At 38.1% G+C, this 20,547-nt stretch overlaps 1 protein-coding gene across 12 annotated transcripts in view; it reads left to right on the top strand.

The window, feature by feature from the left end:
* Positions 1-20,547, top strand: part of BCAS3 (BCAS3 microtubule associated cell migration factor) — a 575,869-nt gene that overhangs the window by 10,132 nt on the left and 545,190 nt on the right. For 11 of the 12 annotated variants that reach the window (XM_059908366.1, XM_059908365.1, XM_059908370.1 and 8 more), the window contains exons 4-5: positions 1,633-1,708; positions 9,765-9,871. In XM_059908366.1, the coding sequence (XP_059764349.1) occupies positions 1,633-1,708; positions 9,765-9,871 (183 nt within the window). Of the gene's footprint in view, positions 1-1,632; positions 1,709-9,764; positions 9,872-16,207; positions 16,227-20,547 lie in introns of those variants that run through there. The other variant, XM_059908373.1, reaches the window with a different exon arrangement.

The raw sequence follows: 20,547 nt of genomic DNA, 5'->3' as shown, positions 1-20,547 counted from the left end.
CTGAAAGGCCTCTTTTAACCTTGTTTCGTGCTGCATATCGGCCAGAAATCAAAGGAGAACACCGTGCAAATGTTGCAGAGGAATTGGGAGAATGTTGAGTAATGCAGGTGATTATCAGCCTTATAATAAATCTGCTAAATGGAAGAAGATATTGTATATGTTATAGCTTTACCAGATTAAGGGAGAGCCTGACATAGGAAAAAAGAGGTGGTCCTAAATGCAATGTGGTATCCTGGATTGGGTCCTGTAGCAGAGAAAGGACATTAGTGGAAAAACTGCTGAAATCCAAATAAAGTCTGGGGCTTTAATTAGTGGTAATGCACTGGCGTTAGTCTCATAGCTTTGGCAAATGTACCATGGTAAGGTAAGATTTTGTTAGGTTAGATTGTTAACAGTAGGGGAAACTGGCTGAGGAGTATATGAGAACTCTGTACTGTTTAGTAATCTAAAATTATTCCCAAATAAGAAGTTTATATTGAAAAGGAGAATTTTCAAGAATGAAGAGAGCAAGACCAAGGAAGAAGAGGAAGAAGATGAGGATGAGATGGTTGAAGATAAAGTAGATGAATTAGTTGGTTCTAGTGCAGGTTTTCCTTTTCTCCAAAGGAATTAACTACCCTGTACACAACTTGTTTTTTTAAACAATTGAAATCATAAGGATGTGTAAGATAACTTTTTTTTTCTTTTTGCATAGTAAACCTACTATTAGAGTAACCCTGTCTTTTAGTAATATTTTCAGTGGCCGTTAACCTTGTGCAGTAAAGGAAAAGGGCTGTAAAACTGCATGGAAATTTAAAGCAAGTTGTGTATAACACAGATTATATATGGGATAGTGGTTTTTGAATGCTTTTGATCCAGCTTATATTAAATAACTGTTCTGTGAACTGAAGACCACTTTATAACTGAAAACGTTGCAGCTTTCTGTTGACATTCTAAGTGCTTGCAAGTGTATACAATCTAGAAAATCTAGACAGTTTTAAATAAAAACATTTGATTTGAGGAGAGATGACTCCCTTTGAATATTGATGGGTACTGTTGATACTTTTCCTGTGACTTCACAGCAGTTCAGGCTTATCTTTGTGACCCTTGCAGGCTTGCAAGAAAGCTAATAGTTTGGGTTCAGAGGCCAGATAAGAGACTGAAAAAGTAATACGTTTTTTTCTACCCCCAACCCTGGCCATGCCCTCCACCTGGAACTGGTGATTAGCAGAAAGTAATGCTCTTGACAATTCTAGGTAGAGTGTAATTGCCTGATCATAAACACCTGGGAACTAAATAGGTATGTGTGGTAGTTTGGTGTATTTCTTCAGCTTTATTTGTCGACCAGTATAGGAGATTAGTTTTTTGAGTACCTTTGAATTAGAGTGATGCTTCCTAATAGACTGTGATCATTGTATTTTAGGTTTCTGTAATTCTTAGGCTAAAAACCCTTTTCTGACCAAGGTTATCAGACTCCTGGGTAACTTTCTTTAAAAATAAAAATATTACAAAATGTGCTAGTTCTTAAGATGTAGGATTGGTGAGGTTGGAGGGGGATAGGGTTGGCCTTATTTAAGTTACTTTTTGTTTTGAACATCAGTAATATTTGAGCTGTAAAACATTTTCATTCAAGTGTTTCTGTTTACTATGCAGGCTTACAGTGGAACACCTCTAACAGAAGAAAAGGAGAAAATAGTCTGGGTCAGATTTGAAAATGCAGATTTAAATGGTATGGTTTTAACTTTTGGGGGGCATATGAATTCAATGTTTGTTTGAGGTTGACCTGATTCCAAAAAGAGAACCCTTACTTTTTGTCAGATAACTTTTTCTTTAAGCGACTTTTTAAGTTTTCAAAATAAATTTATTTTTAATTTAAAAAGTAACATATTCAACTACAGAAACTTGATTAGAACTAATATTGTATTGTACAAGTCTTAGAGTCACTGTAACATGTAGTGCCTAGCCTTAAACTTCAAGTCCAAGTGAGATAACAATTTCTTAGAAAATAAGTTTTTGGAATTCCAGTTTGGTTACTTGTATAGGATTTATAACTGCAAAATAATCATTAGTGTTGAACTTTTTAGACTTAAAATTATTTTTCTGAGCAGAATGTGTGCCAGTTCAAGGCCTGTTTGTTCTCAGATACCTTCCATTTCATTGCTCCTTCCTGCTCCCTCTTGCAAGGGGGCTGCTGCTTGTCTGTTTCCCAGGCTGCCATGTCTGTTTTCCTCTGACTGAGTTTGGGAGGCACTGGTGAGTAATTGAAAGGGAGGATGGGAGAAAGGGAAGAGTATTATTCCCTCTCCCTCTCTGTCAGCAGCTGCATTTCCTCCCTGGTTTTCACTTCACCTCGGCAGCTCCACTGGGGTTCCAGTTTCTGCCAGGTGACTCCAGCGCCCTGCCCTCCTCCCTGTCTCCCTAGTGTAGGGGTGGTGATGGCTGCCCGCCATTGCTAATCCAGTAGGTTGCCTCACAGTTCCTTTTTTGGCTTCTTAGCTATTCTGTCATCTGTGTAACGAGTTGTCTGTATTAAATTCCCAATTATGAATACACTGAGTTGTTTTCACTTGGACCTTGATGGATACCATACTCTTGAGTCTTAGTCTCCTCTGAGACTTTTAAAATACCGTATTTTCCTTTAAAAGCTACGGTCCAGGATGCGAGAGGCTAAGTGTCACTTCTGCAAATAGGTTTCTTTTGAATTTTGGATTCTCTGTCAGCTGGTTTGTTCAAATGACAACTTGTGCCCTCTGTGGAGAATAACACATTCATTTGTATAGGTGATTATTTATGATATATAAACTTTTCCTACACTATTTCTTTTTAATTTCCTTTCTTTTTATGACTCGAATTTCCTTGTTTACTAGTATATTCTTCTTTTCTTTCTTCCTTTTCCTTCTTTATTAATAACTATTTAAGTGTCGGTCATCTTTTGTTTTCTATCACCAATTCCTCATGAATTCATACTCTTTTCCCTCCTGGAAGTATATTTGCTTTGTAGATGTCAGAATGTATTAGAGGACTTTCTTGATTTAATAACAAAGAAAATGTGGTCATGGTCTTGAAAATATTAGCCAGATAATAGCAAAAACTTGTACAGCATATGCAAAATGTTAAAAATAATTTAAAAATCACAAAATTGGGGAATTTCCTGGCTGTCCAATGGTTAGGACTCCATGCTCTCACTGCTGAGGGCCTGGGTTCAATCCCTGGTTAGGGAACTAAAATCCCATAAGCCATGCAGCGTGGCCAAAAAAAAAAACAAACCACAAAGTTATCTTTAAAAAAATGTCATCAAAATAATCTTTAGGCAAGGTTTTATTGTTTTGTTTTGTTTTTAAACAACAAATAAGACTTGCTGGTGTAATAAAGCTCTATAAAGCATTTGCTTTATTGAAGTAAAATGCATCTACATCTGGAAATGTAGATGGAAACTGCTTATTTGGTACTTTGTGTTCTGTTGAACTTATAATGATTGTCCTTAATTTAGTATCCCATATCCCCGTTGACTTATTAAACGTTTAAGTTTATACATCTTCCTGTTAAATACTTAAGCACGCTCACGTGTCCTTTGGTCTTTCCTTTCTATATCATATTGATAGTGTATGAAATTTTGTCCTGGTTTTTCAAGGATATACTTTTTATTATCTCTAGCCCTAGGGGGTGTGTGTGCATGTGTGCACGTGTATGTGTATAGTTGTGTTTGTTTTAAGGCAATAGTAAATATTACCAAGCTATTTGATCCTCCTTAACTTCCCCAATCTCTCATAACATTTCTTTTTTTTTTGGTCATGCGGTGCGGCATGCAGGATCTTAGTTCCCCGACCAGGGATCGAACCTGTGCCCCCTGCGTTGGGAGCATCGAGTCTTAACCATTGGACCTTCAGGGAAGTCCCTCTTAGAACATTTCTTGAATTTGTCTCTTATTTGTGTTCTTTCTTCAGGAATGTTTTATTTAGGTGTTTGTGTGGCAGACCTTCTGAGATATAATTGAAAGAAAATTTGGCTGTGGGAAAGAAAAAGTAGGGTTCATTGGCTGCAAGTCCAACATCTCCCTGAAGAAAGCTAACAAGGACTAACTTTTCCATTGCATTAGAGATTCTTGATCAGCCAGTCTGCCCTTCCCTGGTTGTGCCTGCTGCAGCTGGGATGCAATTCCTTGTTCATTGCCTTTGTCTTTCATGATATCCTAAGGCAGACAGTGGAGGGAATTCTTCTGATTGCAGCCATATTAGCTTAGCAGGCTGCTTCTTTGTAGAGCAGTTATAAGTACCCAGAGATTGTATTAGGTATTTAGGCTTCTCTTTGCTAGACTGGGAGTTTTTCTGGCAAAACAATTTAGAAGTCTTTTACCTGTCTGTAGATTTAAGTTACTTTATCGTATTAATGAAACTCTGTTGGCTATTAACTTAAAACTTGCAGTGTTCGAATTGAACTCTGCTCTGGTGATTGCTTTCTGTTTATTCCAACAGGCCTGAGAGCTCTGCTTTTCTGCTTGAAATTATAAAGTGGTGCCAGTTGGCCCCTTACCTCCAGGCTGCAGCCCATTTGATTATGGGCTTGTCATGCTTGGGGGTGGAGTAGGTAACAACTTTTACAGGAGTACTTCTAAGGAACCTGGCTTATTGAGATTCTCCAGTCCTGGATCCTTCTAGGTATCTGCATTCCTAATCAATGTACTGACTTTGGTTTGGTGTTAGGTAGAGACTACTACTTTTGGAGTTTATTAGAAAGTGAGATTAAGGCCCTTTGTATCATGGTCATTGTTCTGTTTTTGCTGTCAGGCAGCCTTATTTATACCTAAGATTGTTTTTCTTAAGGCACTGTACTGAAAAAGGTGTAAGAAGTAGCCAAAGCAGGTTATTTATGTATTTATTTATTTTTAATTAATTAATTATTAATTTATTTTTGGCTGCGTTGGGCTTTCTCTAGTTCCCATGAGCGGGGGCTACTCTTTGTTGAGGTGCGCTGGCTTGTCTTGTTGCGGAGCACGGGCTCTAGGCGCACGGGCTTCAGCAGTTGTGGCATGCGGGCTCAGTAGTTGTGGCTCGCGGGCTGTAGAGCTCAGGCTCAGTAGTTGTGATGCACGGGCTTAGTTGCTCCACGGCATGTGGGATCTTCCTGGACCAGGGCTTGAACCCATGTCCCCTTCGTTGGCAGGCGGATTCTTAACCACTGCGCCACCAGAGAAGTCCCTATTTTTGTTTTTCTGTTTGTTTGTTTTGGGATTTTAGTTCCCTGACCAGGGATCAAACCCCAGGCCCTTGGCAGTGAGAGCACGGAGCACGGAGTCCTAACCACTGGACCACCAGGGAATTCCCCATTATTTGTATTTTAAAAAGAGCAGTCTGACTGAAATATGGAGTTTGGTAGGCAGTGGTGGAGGCAGGAAGCCACTCAGGCTTTTGCAGTAGATGTTGTAGACAGGGGTGGTGGTGATGTAAGAAGAGAGCTGTTTAGGAGCTTGGTCACAGATTTATTGCTAGAGGGAAGGAAGAAGGCGGTTCCTGATTTTGCTATCTGCATAGATAAACATGCTATTCACCAAAATAGGGAGCTCTGGAAGATCAGGTTTGGGGAGGAAATCCTGATCTTTGAGTGGAATTTGATCTTCTACTGAGACATGCAAAAACCCACACTGAAGAAGTCACTAGCAGATACTGACTGAAGCAGTGGTTGGAATGAGATCACTTGGGGAGCGTATACTGTGAGAAGAAAACAGAGTTTAGGAATTTGCTTTAAATATTGAGTAACTCCAATATTTAAAGAGTGGTTAGAAAAAGATGAGCCAGCAGAGAAAATGGTGAGCATCAGTTATAGCTGCTGAATAATCTTAACAAGATGTGCCTGAAAAACATATATTGGATTCAACAACTTGGAGGTTATTGGTGACCATAGCAAAAGTCACTTGGGAGGAGTGTTAGGGGCAGAAACACATTCTGATATGGATTTGGGGTGAATGAGAGATGAAAAACAGATGACAGTTATAAATAGACGAGGAATTTAGCTTCTAGAAGGAGAGGAAATGAAGTCAAATAAAGGGGGAGGGATATTACTGCTTTATGATTTTTAAAAAACCTTATTTATTGTGCAAATATATCATGGTAAATAACACAAAAATATGGATCAATGAATGAATTTTTACAAATCCAACAGCTGTGTAGCCATTGCCTAGGGTAAGAAATAGAATGTTGCTACCTAATTGCCTAGTGATTTTGAATTTCATATAAATAGAATTGTTCGGTATATAGGCTTTTGTGTCTGACATATTATGCTTTTTGCATATTATGTCTGTGAGGTTCATCCATGTTATAGTATATGGTAGTGGGTCATTTTTTTCTGTGCTGAATAGTCTTCCATTGTATCCGTGTACCACTGTGCTTGTCCATTCTCCTCTTGATGGACATTTGGATAGATTCCAGCTTTTGGGTCTTTATAGTAATGCTGCTGTGAGTATTCTTATCTCTTGGTGTATATGTGCTGAGGCTTCTAATGAGTATATGCCTAGAGTGGAACTACTTGGTCAAGGGCATGGTATCTTTAACTTGAGTATATATTGTCAAACTGTTTTCCAAAGTGATTGTACTGATTTACAGTTACTAGCAATAAATAAGCAGCCTCTTCACTCCATATCCTGCCACCACTTGGTTTTGTCATTGTGGTTTTAATTAGCACTTCCTTGATTACAGATGAGGTTGAGCCACTTTTCATGTTCACTGATGATTTGACTATACTATTTTTGAAGTGTTTTTCCATGTCTCCTGCCTATTTTTCTAATGACTTATCTTTTTCATATTGATGTTTAATTGTTATATGTATTAGATGAATCCTTGTGAGGTTATAGTTGTCTCTTCTCCCATGCTGTGGCTTGGCTTTTCACTCTTCTGGTAAGGGTGGCTCATGAGTAACAGACGTTCTTCATTTTAATGTAATAAATGTAATGTAGTAGAATTTGCCAATCTTTTATGCTAAGAGTTTTTTTGTGTTCTGTTGTAAAGTTGTTCCCTGTACTGTGATCATGAAAATACGTTTCTACAGTATTCCTCTAGTATTTTATTAACTTCACCTTTGTCATTTACATCTAAAATTCCCTGGTATTGATTTATTTGAAATTTTTAAAATTGTTTTTCTATAAGAAGTTCTGAAGTATTTGGAAGACATTTAAAGGAAAGCGAACAGGAAGCTGAAATCACAAAAGTAGTATTTTTTTTTTAACAGTAGTTATAATTATCAGCACAAGTAAGGTTTTAAAAATCAAACTCTCTCAGTAGAGTACAAGTACCAAGTACCATCCCACTACACACAAAGAGTAGACTACAGAACCTAACAGAGTGCCACCAAATTGCCTCCTTGCTATTCTTAAATATAGGAAACATAATCCGGACTTCCCTGGTGGCTCAGTGGTTAAGAATCCACCTGCCAATGCAGGGGACACGGGTTCGATCCCTGGTCTGGGAAGATCCCACATGCCGCGGGGCAACTAAGCCCGTGTGCCACAACTACTGAGCCTGCGCTCTAGAGCCTGCAAGCCACAATTACTGAGCCCGTGTGCCTAGAGCCCATGCTCTGCAACAAGAGAAGCCACTGCAATGAGAAGCCTGTGCACCGCAATGAAGAATAGGCCCGCTCGCCGCAACTAGAGAAAGCCCACGTGCAGCAAGGAAGACCCAACGCAGCCAAAAATAAATTCAAAAAACAAAAACCACACAGTTCTTCTGTAGTGGACTATATGCCCAGTGTGTTCAGATATAGCAGGATTTAATTCCTGTATGTAAAGGAATATAATTTTTCTTCCATTGCTAAATTTGCATGTATTAGAAATTCTAGATGATTATATGTCATATTTATATTTAGTTAACTTTGGTAAAATATTTTATTTTCATTTATCATTTACAGGTGGTTTTGTTCCTGATATTAGTATTTCCTAGGTATCTAGTGAGAGTTTTATTTTTATTTATTTTTATTTATTTTTACTGCAGCATGATTTTATAACAACAGTAATAACATCAACATAGTGTTTCTTATACCTGTTACTATTCTAAATGCTTCTTATATTATCCCATTTAACTCTTACAACAGTTCTTTGACATATGAGTATGATTACCTTCATTTTACAGGTGAGGAAACTGAGGAACATTAACAGTACTAAATTTCACAGACTCTTGTGTCTACCTACTTACAGAAGACCTCTGGCTGTTTGCAAAACCCTCTCCGCATCTTGCTCTTCCCTGTCCTCTGCCTATTATTTCTCAGAGTGTCCAGATGCAACTTGTGAACCCACACAGTTTATGTTGTGTGCTTCCGCTGGGCACTTCTCCTTATGTGCTTTTTTTTTTACCTGGCACTAGTTTCCTACTGGGTACTGCTGTCACTGTGTTAGGTTCTGTAGTCTACTCTCTGTGTGTAGTGGGGTGGTACTTGGTACTTGTACTCTACTGAGAGAGTTTGATTTTTAAAACCTTACCTGTGCTGATAATTATAGGTACTGTTAAAAAAAAATACTAGTTTTGTGATTTCAGCTTACTGTTTTCTTTCCTTTAAATGTCTTCCAAATACTTCAGAACTTCTTATTGAAAAACAATTTAAACAGTTGTTACGCCAGTAACATTAAAGAAGTGTACTTGTTTTTGCTGATTGGCATTGTCTTTTTTTTTTTTTAATAGATCTTTATTGGAGTATAATTGCTTCACAATACTGTGTTAGTTTCTGTTGTACACCAAAGTGAATCAGCCATATGCATACATATGTCCCCATATCCCCTCCCTCTTGAACCTCCCTCCCACCCTCCCTATCCCACCCCTCTAGGTGGTCACAAAGCACCGAGCTGATCTCCCTGTGCTATGCGGCTGCTTCCCACTAGCTATCTATTTTACATTTGGTAGTGTATATATGTCAGTGCTACTCTTACTTTATCCCAGCTTCGCCCTCCCACCCCATGTCCTCAAGTCCATTCTCTATGTCTGCATCTTTATTCCTGCCCTGCAACTAGGCTCATCAGTACCATTTTTTATTTTTTTAAGATTCCATATATATGCGTTAGCATACGGTATTTGTTTTTCTCTTTCTGACCTACTTCACTCTGTATGACAGACTCTAGGTCCATCCAGCTCACTACAAGTAACTCAGTTTTGTTTCTTTTTATGGCTGAGTAATATTCCATTGTATATATGTGCCACATCTTCTATATCCATTCATCTGTCGATGGACATTTAGGTTGGTTCCATGTCCCGGCTATTGTAAATAGTGCTGCAGTGAACATTGTGGTGCATGTCTCTTTTTGAATTATGGCTTTCTCAGGGTATATGCCCAGTAGTGGGATTGCTGGGTCGTATGGTAGTTCTATTTTTAGTTTTTTAAGGAACCTCCATACTGTTTTCCATAGTGGTTGTATCAGTTTACATTCCCACCAGCAGTGCAGGAGGGTTCCCTTTTCACTACACCCTTTCCAGCATTTATTGTTTCTAGATTTTTTGATAATAGCCATTCTGACCGGCGTGAGGTGATACCTCATTGTAGTTTTGATTTGCATTTCTCTAATAATTAGTGATGTTGAGCATCTTTTCATGTGCCTGTTGGCCATCTATATGTCTTCCTTGGTGAAATGTCTATTTAGGTCTTCTGCTGATTTTTTAATTGGATTGTTTGTTTTTTTGATATTGAGCTCCATGAGCTGTTTGTATATTTTGGAGATTAATCCTTTGTCTGTTGTTTCATTTGCAAATATTTTCTCCCATTCTGAGGGTTGTCTTTTTAATTTGCTCCTTTGTTACTTAATTCTAATGCAGATACATCAAGAAATCTGGAATTTCATGAAATACATAGCACAGGGAATGAGCCACCTTTGCTGATTATGATTGGCTACAGTGATGGAATGCAGGTCTGGAGCATCCCTGTAAGTATGAAGATGGTTGAATCCCTGAAATACAATACTTTTCAGCATGCTAGCTGGTGTGAAACCTGGCGATATTTTCTCTAAGGTCTCATCCATTTATTTTGCAAGCAATTGCTAAGGGACTGCTGTGTGTGGAACCCCATACTAGGCCCAAGGGATAAGTGGAAAATGGGAAATTAAAGATGTTGTAAATGATTTGTAAAGTGGGCCAGCAATTGTGGGAATCACTTTACATGGAAGATCTAATTTCTTATCATAGTAACTCTACCTAGTTGGTATTATTATTATCTTTAACTGCATTTTTACAGAAGAGTAAAGAGGCTTACAGAAGGCTTTTAAAAAAAACAGTGATCATTTAAAAAAAATGTTTTGAATTAGTTAAAACATTCACATGGTACAAAATTCAGGAGGTATAAGTGGGTAACAAAACTCCCTACCACTGCTGTCCCCAATTTCCCTTATCTTGAGCAGTTTCTAGTTTTCTAGGATTTCTAGTTATGTTTCTTTTCCTTATAGCTATATTTTATGCTAATAAAAACATATATACATATAATTCTCCCATCCTGCCCTTCCTTAACAGAAGGGAACATATTATACAACTCAGTCTGTACATTGCTGTTTTTTACTTATAAATCAGTATTCAGAGACCTTCTCTATGGAATTTATAACTGCTTATAATTATGTTTTTTGGATTTTCCTTAATTTACGTAACTTGTTTCCTATTATTGGAAAAACTTAAATTTCCACCCCCCCCACCCCCTTTCTGGTATTAGAAACAATGATGTAATACATGAATTTGAACAAAGGTTATTTTGTGTCTTTGTATCTATATAGGATAAGTCATAATTTTAATAAATGTTTTAAATTGCCAAATACTATTCCCAGTTTCCCTCTTCAGTCCTACATGTTCCTCTTTGGGATGACCAAAAATAAAGTGTACTAAAAGAGGAAGAGGCTTGGTAGGATCACAGCTCAGTGAAGTGTAGTAGGGACTGCATACTTTGGCGTGTACTTAGTTATATTCTGCTGTTTGGCATGGCCTAGATACCATGTCTCTCCTGCAGATTTTGGGGTGGGGGGGGAGTTGGCGGGTGGACCCTTTATTGTGTGTGTTTTTTTTTTTTGCAGTTGGAGGCCTGGAGCCAATAGAATTTTAATTTGTGCCATTAATAGATGCATTTACCACATTGTTTGAAGCCTCTTGTTAGTGGGTGGTTCAGCTAGAATTTTTTTCCCTTTCTTTTTGATTCTTTTGCATATTATGGTTACTTCTTAAAGTAACCATATATAAGCAAACATATATTACCTCAAATTTAATGAAATTCAGGATGTTCCTGAGTGCAGAATTTGGCTAAAGGATTATTAAGTAATGAATACATTGAACTGCATAATTCTTTAATATTCTAAGTAAAAATATTGTTTATTCTTTGATAAATCACTTATAATGAACTTTGGTCTTCCGTCTAATCTTATAATAATTATATATCATTAGGTATTTAGGATTTTAGGTTTTATATTTCTTACTTTTAAAGATTGGCTTTATTTTGCAGAGATAGAAGAATCCTGTTGGTATGTCATGGAATGAGTGTCCTCGTGTTTTTGCCTTTGGGGATGTGTAGTTGACGTTTTTTCAAGGCCCTGCAATGTTGTTTGTAATTTAAGTATCATGGCCAAAGGCATAGACAGAGGACTTAAAACATGGCATTCTTTGCTTGCTTGCTTTTTCCTACCAAGAGAAATATTTCTAGGTTGTGTTCAAGAGGAGAGGATTATGTAAATGTAACTTTTTCTTATTAATAGAGACTACATTTTGATTCTTTACACTGTTGACAGACTTGAAGGCAACGAGGAAGCTAGAGCTTTAACAAGGTTGGGCCTTGTGGGATTAGGGATGTTGACTGGATTGAGGACATTTCTTTGGTGGTACTCAGGCTACCCACTTGCTTTGGTTATAATTAGAGGTATCACCTTTAATAGTTAATTTGTGTCTGGCTCTGAGTAACTTAAAGGTCTTAAGAGGAAATTACTTCTTTAAAGTAATTCTTATGCCCAGATTGTATTTTGAGAGATTTAAATAATCTTTTCTTCATGGAATTTTCATTGACTAACAGTTGTTTTTATTTATTTGTTTATTTATTTATTTGGCTGCATTGGGTCTTGGTTGTGGCATGCGGGATCTTTCATTGCGGCTCGCGGGCTTCTCTCTAGTTGTGTCGCGTGGGCTCCAGAGCATTCAGGCTTAGTTGCCCCACAGCATGTGGGATCTTAGTTCCCCGACTAAGGATCGAACCTGAGTCCCCTGCATTGGAAGGTGGATTCTTAACCACTGGACCCCCAGGGAAGTCCCTGACAGTTATTTACTGTTGTAGTAGTATAGCCCCGTGAGGACTGGTTCAAGAATTAGAAGGCAGTTTGGAAAAATAAGCTCCTTCTGTTGCACTGATTGAGCTCTTACTATGTTCAGAGAACTTTATATACACATTATCTCATCTGTTGTATGCTGTGAGGGAGAAGTTATCCTGTTTTACAGCTGGTAAGGTCACACTACTTATAAGAGGTGGAATTGGAATTCAAACCCAGTTCTGACTTCAGATTCACAGCCCATGATCTAAGAGCTCTATTTCCCCTATGTGATAGCAGAAGATACGCCATGCAAGTAGTATGGCACCTTAGTTTTAGTTTTCATTGTAATAGGTTACGAAGTACCTTCATATATTCATCTTCTATAGACTAGTGTGACTGTTACCCATTACTCTAACTAAACCCTTCTGAAACTTGTTTATCACTAGTCAGTTATTCAGTAATCACTTAAGTGTTACCATGTGCTAGACACTGGGGAGCTTATGTTGGTCAACCTAGAAATAATCCTGGCTCTTAGGGATCTTCGCAGACCATAAATTGTACTTGCTTTTCAGTAAGTGCGGGTGGGCAGAAATCAAACCCTGTCCAAACTACAACTCAGTTTTTTCTTCAAGTTTGTGCACAGGGTTCCCTTCTGTTGATTTTATGTAACTGTCCCACCTGTGAGTCTCAGATTAAGAAAATAAACATCCTGGCTAAACATGTAAAAAAATTGTCTATTTATGTAAGTGCACAAATATGAACAAGGCTTAGATGATATCTAGGAATATAGTTAAGTGGAGTTAGCTCAGAAGCAGAACTGTGCAGAAGTAATTTCTCTGCTGCCCCATCACTACCACTTTGTGTATGAGATGGCTGCAGGAAAACACCAGCTTTCATAGCTTTCCCAAGCTGTCAGGCCCCTTCTTTCAACACATCTGATGCAACATAAGAAGGAATGATTATTTGTGATGTTGATATTCTGGATAAATAGGCCCTTTTCCCACCTGTGCCTAACAGTGACATTGCCTCTTTTTGGTAATGTAAATATAGACTCTCTTGCTTAAAATTCTTAATTAAAAAAAAAAAATCAAAGTTATACATGTACATGGACTAAAGACCGAATAATTTTATGGGAGTCATAAGAAAAAAACAGTAGTTGTGTATTCTTCCTTTCTTAACTCCCATAGTTCTTTTAGCTCTTGTTATCTTTGCATTGATTTCAGTTATTTTATTTTATTTATTTTAAAAAATATTTATTTATTTATTTGGCTGTGCCAGGTCTTAGTTGCAGCACACGGGATCTTCGCTGCCACATGCAGGATCTTTAGTTGCGGCGTGTGGGCTCTTAGTTGCGGCGTGCGGGATCTAGTTCCCAGACCAGGGATCGAACCCAGGCCCCCTGCATTGGGAGCGAGGAATTTTAACCACTGGACCACCAGGGAAGTCCCTGGTAGGGACTTCAGTTATTTTAAAATATCTTGCTTACATTCTTTTTTTTTTTTTTTTTAAACATCTTTATTGGAGTATAATTCCTTTACAACGGTGTGTTAGTTTCTGCTGTATAACAAAGTGAATCAGCTATACATAAATGTATATCCCCATATCTCCTCCTTCTTGCGTCCTCCTCCCATCCTCTCTTGCTTACATTCTTGATTTTTTTTTTCTGGCCAGTTTTACACATAGATTGACTTGGTACCATGAACTGTGAGAACGTAAAAATTGTTCATTTATTCATTACAATTCTTGGATAAAGTATGTATTTTGAGCAAAATAGACATGACCTTTGCTTGAATGGAGCTAGAAGGAGAAATGGATTTAAATAAAAATAAATTAATAGACAAATTGTAATATGAAGAAAATAGTAAGAGATTATAATAAGGAAGCGGCATAAAAGTTAATTAAGATTTAGCCACAGTAAGACTGGAACAGCAAGTAGTGAAGTCAGAGGCTCTGAGGTGGAAATGTTCTTTTCTCTATAGTGGGACATTGATTTAGATTTCTTAAGTTTTTTTCTTCTTAAAGAATATTGAGATAAATATCTTTATGATCATGTAATTTGGAGAGATCAATAAAAGTAAATATACTAAAACTCTTGATAGATTTACCAAATTGCATTCTTGTAAAGCCATGCCATTTATACTTGCCTCATTCATTTATTAATTCATTCACTCAGCAAAGATTTATTGATTGCCTTTTATATGCCAGACCCTGTTCAAGGTGCTGGGAAAACAACAATGAGCAAAACAAAACCATTATTCTTATGGAATTTCCATTCTAGGTAGGTGGGTTGGAGGGTGGGGAAGATGATAATAAACATGTACCATGCTTTGATAATAAACAAGTTACCAAGTGTTAAGGTGGGGTGGTTGATATTGTTGTGGGTTGCTATATTATATGAGGGGGTCTTGGAAAGCCTCTCTCAAAGACCCTCTGAGCAGAAGTGTGGAGGAGTGATACTTATGGGTATTTGAGGGAGGGGCATTCAAAGGCAGTACTCTCTCATAGGATTATGTTGTTGTTATTTTTAAAATTTTGTTTATTTTTGGGTCTTCGTTGCTGTGTGCGGGCTTCCTCTAGTTGCGGCGAGCGGGGGCTACTCTTGGTTGCGGTGTATGGGCTTCTCATTGCGGTTGTTTCTTTTGTTGCGGAGTACGGGCTCTAGGGTGCGCGGGTTCAGTAGTTGTGGCACACGGGCTTCAGTAGTTGTGGCTCACGGGCTCTAGAGCGCAGGCTCAGTAGTTATGGCACACGGGCTTAGTTGCTCCACAGCCTGTGGGATCTTCCTGGACCAGGGCTCGAACCCGTGTTCCCTGCATTGGCAGGTGGATTCTTAACCACTGAGCCACCAGGGAAGTCCGGATTATATTTCCTATATTTAAGAATAGCAAAGAGGCAATTTGGTGGAGCTCAGTGGGCAGGTGAAGAATGCTAAATGGTGTCTCAGAGGTGGGTGGGCTAGAGTTTTGTAAGGTAAAGCTTACAAGATGAGCTTTGTACCATTGGAAGAACTTCAAAAGTTTCGCAGGGAAAACACGTATACCCACCACCTAGATTATACCATGAAAATTTTTACTGTACTTACTTTGTCTCCACCTGTAGATCTTATTGGATTCATTTCAAAGTGAATTGCAAACATCAGCATACTTTCCCCTAACTACTTTTTCATTAACTAATGTTCAATATTTGATTAGTTTTTTAATGTAAAATTTACACACAATTAAATATACAAATCTTAATATGTAAATTTCCTGAACTTTGACAAGTGCATGGCAACCCAAATCTCGGTCAAGATATACAGTAGATCTTGATTATCACTCAAGACATTTCCTTCATGCCTATTCTCAATTTTTCCTCCATCCCATCCCTGAAACAACCACTGTTATTTTTTTTTCCATTGTAGATTAGTTTTGCCTGTTTTAGAACTTTCTGTACTATTATACAGTATGGACTCTTTTTGTGTAAGGCTCCTTTCACTCAGCATAATGTTTGTGAGATTCGCTCTTGTTGATTGTCCCTTTTAATTGCCGAATAGTATTCCAATATATGAATATACCATAGTTTATCCCTTCTCTTAATGAGGGATAGCTGGCCTATTAATAGCTTTTGCCTGTTATGAATGAAGCTGCTGTGAAGATTCTTCTGTAAGTCTTTTTGTAAACGTATGCATTTATTTTTCTTAGGTAAATATCTACAAGTGGAATTGTTGCTTCATAGGGTAGGAATATAGTTAGTTTTATAACAAACTTCCAAACATTTTTTCCAAAGTAGTTGTATCGTTTTACATTTCCCCCAACAATGTATGAGTTGTACTATATCCTTGCCAACATTTGGTGTTGTGTCCATCATTTTAATTTTTTTTTTTTTTTAGTTACGGCATGCGAACTCTTAGTTGTGGCATGTGGGATCTAGTTCCCTGACCAAGGATTGAACCTGAGCCCCCTGCATTGGGAGCGTGGAGTCTTAGCCACTGGACCACCAGGGAAGTCCCATCTTTTTAATTTTAGCCATTCTGGTGGGTGATACCTTGTGGTTTTAGTTAGCATTTCCCTGATGACTAATAATGTTGAATGCTTTTTCATATATTTGTTGGCCATTTGAATATCTTTTAGGGATTATCTGTACAGTTTTTTTGCCTGTTAAAAAAATTGAGTTGTAGAAGCCAATGGAGAGCTTTGAACAGAGGTAGACAGTGATGCCTCTTATAAAAATAGGGTGTGACAGCTACCGAGCCCATGCGCCACAACTACTGAAGCCCGTGCACCTAGAACCCCTACTCTGCAACAAGAAAGGCCACCGCAGTGAGGAGACTGCGCACCACAACAAAGAGTAGCCCCCGCTCGCCGCAACTAGAGGAAGCAGCAAAGACCCAACGCAGCCAAAAATAAATAAATAAAATAAATAAATTTATTAAAAAAAATAGGGAGTGATAAGGAGCAGATTTGGGTGGAAAGACGGTGAGTTTGTGGACTATGGACTGTTGCTGGTCCGTGAACTGTTGACAGTCAGTGAAATGTTTGTTACTGTTTGCAACAAGATAAGTACAGAAGTTGAGAGTAAGCTTTTGGAAACCTATAGCTGTTTGCCAGTTGCGCATCATCCAAACCTGTGTTTGTCATTTACAGACGTATCTGTTTGTGCCAGAATGGAAATCAAAAAAAAAAAAGTAATTGAGCCTTCATAACATGGTTTGACAAGCAGTATCAGCGGGCAACCAGTTGGAAGAGGAGTTGTTCATGACAGTGGGTGTGTTTTAGACATTGTGCCGTCATCTGTTATTTCATTTAGCACAAGTAACATCTCTGTGATCATTAATATTCATTTTAGTGGTTGTAAGCTCTCCGGGGACATGCAATGAGATATAGAAGTTTCAGGGAGGAGATTTGAATTGCAGGATGAGGATTTGGATTTATTAATTTTTCCCCCACTATGAATTCATTAAGAATCTTTGAGTAACAGAGATACATTCCAAAATCCATATTCAATAAAGGTTGGTTTTGCAGTGGCTTTGGAATGAATAGAGAGTAAAGGAGAAAAGAAAAGGATATGAGAAGGATATGACTCCAGTTAGGAGTCAGTTTCACTTCCCTGGTGGCGCAGTGGTTAAGAATTCGCCTGCCACCTCAGGGGATACGGGTTTGAACCCTGGTCCAGGAAGATCCCACATGCTGTGGAGCAACTAAGGCCGTTGGTGGTTGTCGCTGTTCCTGTTGTTGGATGCGGGCACGGAGCCTGAGCCCCACAAGTCCCAGCTGTCTGAGCTCCTCTTGTCAGCTGAGGCCCGTCAGTTTCACATTGTCTACTTGGGAGATGTTGAGAGCCTGAACTGAGTTAGTTGTATTGGTAACTGATAAAACATTTAGAAGAGAAGAATCAAAGATGTTTCCAAGATCTTGATTTGGGGCTGGTGCTGCCTGGTATGTAAGATGGCATAGTTTTAGAAGAAATAGAATTTGATTATTAGAATTAGACTTACATTATGTTGAAAATTTTATAAGGCAAAATTGCACTGTATAGTTTAAATAATAAAGTGTTGTCATTAAAAATTTTCAAGATAGTACCTTTGTAAAAAGTTCTGAAATTTTTCCATACTTTTTTGCTGTTAAATGGTTACTTAGCTTTCTCATCCTCTTTTGAAATGCTTAATATCTTAAACAAATCTTGAAAATGTATTCATTACAGCACCTAGAAGATGAGAGTTGCATTGTATGAAACAGTATATTTTTAGGTTCAATAAGTTAAGATTTGAAGTGTTTTCTTGGAGCTTTTGCATGTACTGCAAAGAAATAACACAAGGTGTCGCTAACACATTGAGCTAAGAAAAGTATAGCTGTTCCCTTGAAAGATTTGCCCTAAAGCTTTTAGTGTAGCTTTTACACTTTTTGTGTTGCCTTTACACAAAAAACTTTAGAGAAAACATGCAAGGACATATTTGAGGTGAATTCCAATTAGTTTATTATTTGTTAGAAGTTGGGTGCCAACAGACCTTGCCATGTCAAGATTGCTAGCCAGGAAACAATTTTTATGGGTTTCATTTGGGAACAATATAAAGTCAGTGATTTGGGTAACTGGCAAGCAGAGAAGGTTTGAATATGGACCCAAATCAAAAAATTGCCTTTGTTGAGAGTAGTCTTATTTTTTTTGGTCCAGTGTCTTATTACTGGAAAGAGAAGTAATGGATGGCTCTTTAGTCACCTGGCAATGAAAAATCTTTGGGTGTCATGGAGTGAATAGAAGCAGAAATGAAGAATAATATTGAAGTAAATTGTGGAATCCATTCATATTAGTAGAGGAAAATTTTTTTTGTAGTGTATGTTTCTTAAGGTGTCACTTTAGAGAAGTCTTGTATCTGAAGTTTAGTCTTTCCAATGTTTAAATAGTGGCTTTATGTGACTTTTGTTGATTTGAAAAGTGAGTTTGAAATTTATTATTATAAATTGGTATTTTTCTTGTTTGAAGTATTTTTGATGTTTTTCCACTCTAAAATGGAAGATATTCTTTGGACACAAGCTGACCTACGAGTGTGTGGAAGACAGCTTTTTCTTTTCTTATAAATGTTACTGCGTATGTTAAATATCATAAAGTGCACAGATCGTAAGTGTGCAGACTGAATTTTTATATGTGTATGTAACCTTCTGGGCACCACTCAGCTTAAGACAGAACGTTTCCAGCAACTCAGGAGTCTCTCATGCCACTTTCCTGTCAATACTGTCCTCATACCTCCACGTAACCACTATTCTGACTTCTATCACCAGAGATTAGCTTTTTCTATTCTTGAACTTAAAAAAAGGGGGGGATGGGGGGACACAGATAACCCAATCTATTCTTTTGTGTCTGGCTTCTTTCTCTCAACAGTGTGACTATGAGATTCTTTCATGTTATCGTGCGTAGAAGTAATTTGTTCTCATTTTTGCTATATACTATTTTATCATGAATACAACGCATTTTATTTTATTTATTTTTAAAAATTTTATTTATTTATATATTTGGCTGTGTCGGGTCTTGGTTGCGGCATGCAGGCTCTTCGTTATGGCACTCAGGCTTCTCTCTAGTTGTGGCGCTCGGGCTCCAGAGCACGCGGGCTCAGTAGTTGAGGCATGCAGGCCCAGCTGTCCCCGGCATGTGGGATCCTAGTTCCTTGACCAGGGATTGAACCCGCGTCCCCTGCATTGGAAGGCGGACTCCCAACCACTGGACCACCAGGGAAGTCCCACAGTGCATTTTTAAAAGTTTGTTATACACCTGATAGACATTTTTGTTGGTTCTACTTTTTGAGCATTATGGATAAAGCTGCTCTGACGTTCTTGTAAGTGTTCCTTGGTGGGTATATGCTGCACCCATTTCTCTTGGATTTGCGTGTCATAGTGTAGGTGTATGTTTAACTTTAGTAGATATTGCCAACCAGTTTTCCAAAGTGGTTTTACCAATATGTACTCCTACCAGCAATGTATGAAAGTTTCATTTGCTCCACATTTTCATTAGCTCTTAGTATTGTCAGTCTTACTAATTTTAATCATTTTTTTGTGTATGTGTTGGTATCTCATTGTGGGGGTTTAAAGATGCTTTTGTTTTGCAGTAATTTTAAACTTGCAGAAAATTTTATAACTAGTACAAGGAACCCCTGTTACTCATTACCCAGATTTACCAATGAAGGACATTTTGCCCCTTTTGCTTTATCATTCTCTCATTTTTTTTTTTCTGTGAAGATTTTTTTCTGAACCATTTATAAGTAGGAGAATTTATGCCCCCCTTTTCCATAAATAATTCAGTATATATTTCCTGGGAATAAGCACATTATATTTTACAACCATAGCACTATTATCAAAACCAGGACATTTAAATTTGATACAATACTATTTTGTAATCCACAGTCCATTTTCTGGTCTCATCATGTCTTTTGATGAAAGAAATCCAGATCAGATTTTAAGTGGTTTACTCTATTCTTTTTTTTTTTTTTTTTTTTTTTGCTGCCTTGGGTCTTCGTTGCTGTGCGTGGACTTTCTCTGGTTGCGGCTGCGGCGAGCAGGGGATACTCTTTGTTGTGGTGCGTGGGCTTCTCATTGCAGTGGCTTCTCTTGTTGTGGAGCACGGGCTCTAGACGCGCAGGCTTCAGTAGTTGTGGTGTGCGGGCTCAGTAGTTGCGGCGCACGGGCTTATTTGCTCTGTGGCACGTGGGATCTTCCTCGACCAGGGCTCAAACCCGTGTCCCCTGCATTGGCAGGCGGATTCTTAACCGCTGCACCACCATGGAAGCCTGGTTTACTCTATTCTTAATGCTTTTTGTATCCTTGTTTACTCTAAGGCCATGAAGATATTCTCCTGTGTTTTCTGTTAGA

Source organism: Balaenoptera ricei, chromosome 20, assembly GCF_028023285.1.
Source record: "Balaenoptera ricei isolate mBalRic1 chromosome 20, mBalRic1.hap2, whole genome shotgun sequence".
Lineage (NCBI taxonomy): Eukaryota > Metazoa > Chordata > Mammalia > Artiodactyla > Balaenopteridae > Balaenoptera > Balaenoptera ricei.
The sequence above is the reverse complement of the archived record's forward strand: the minus strand, read 5'-3'. Positions and strand labels throughout refer to the sequence as shown.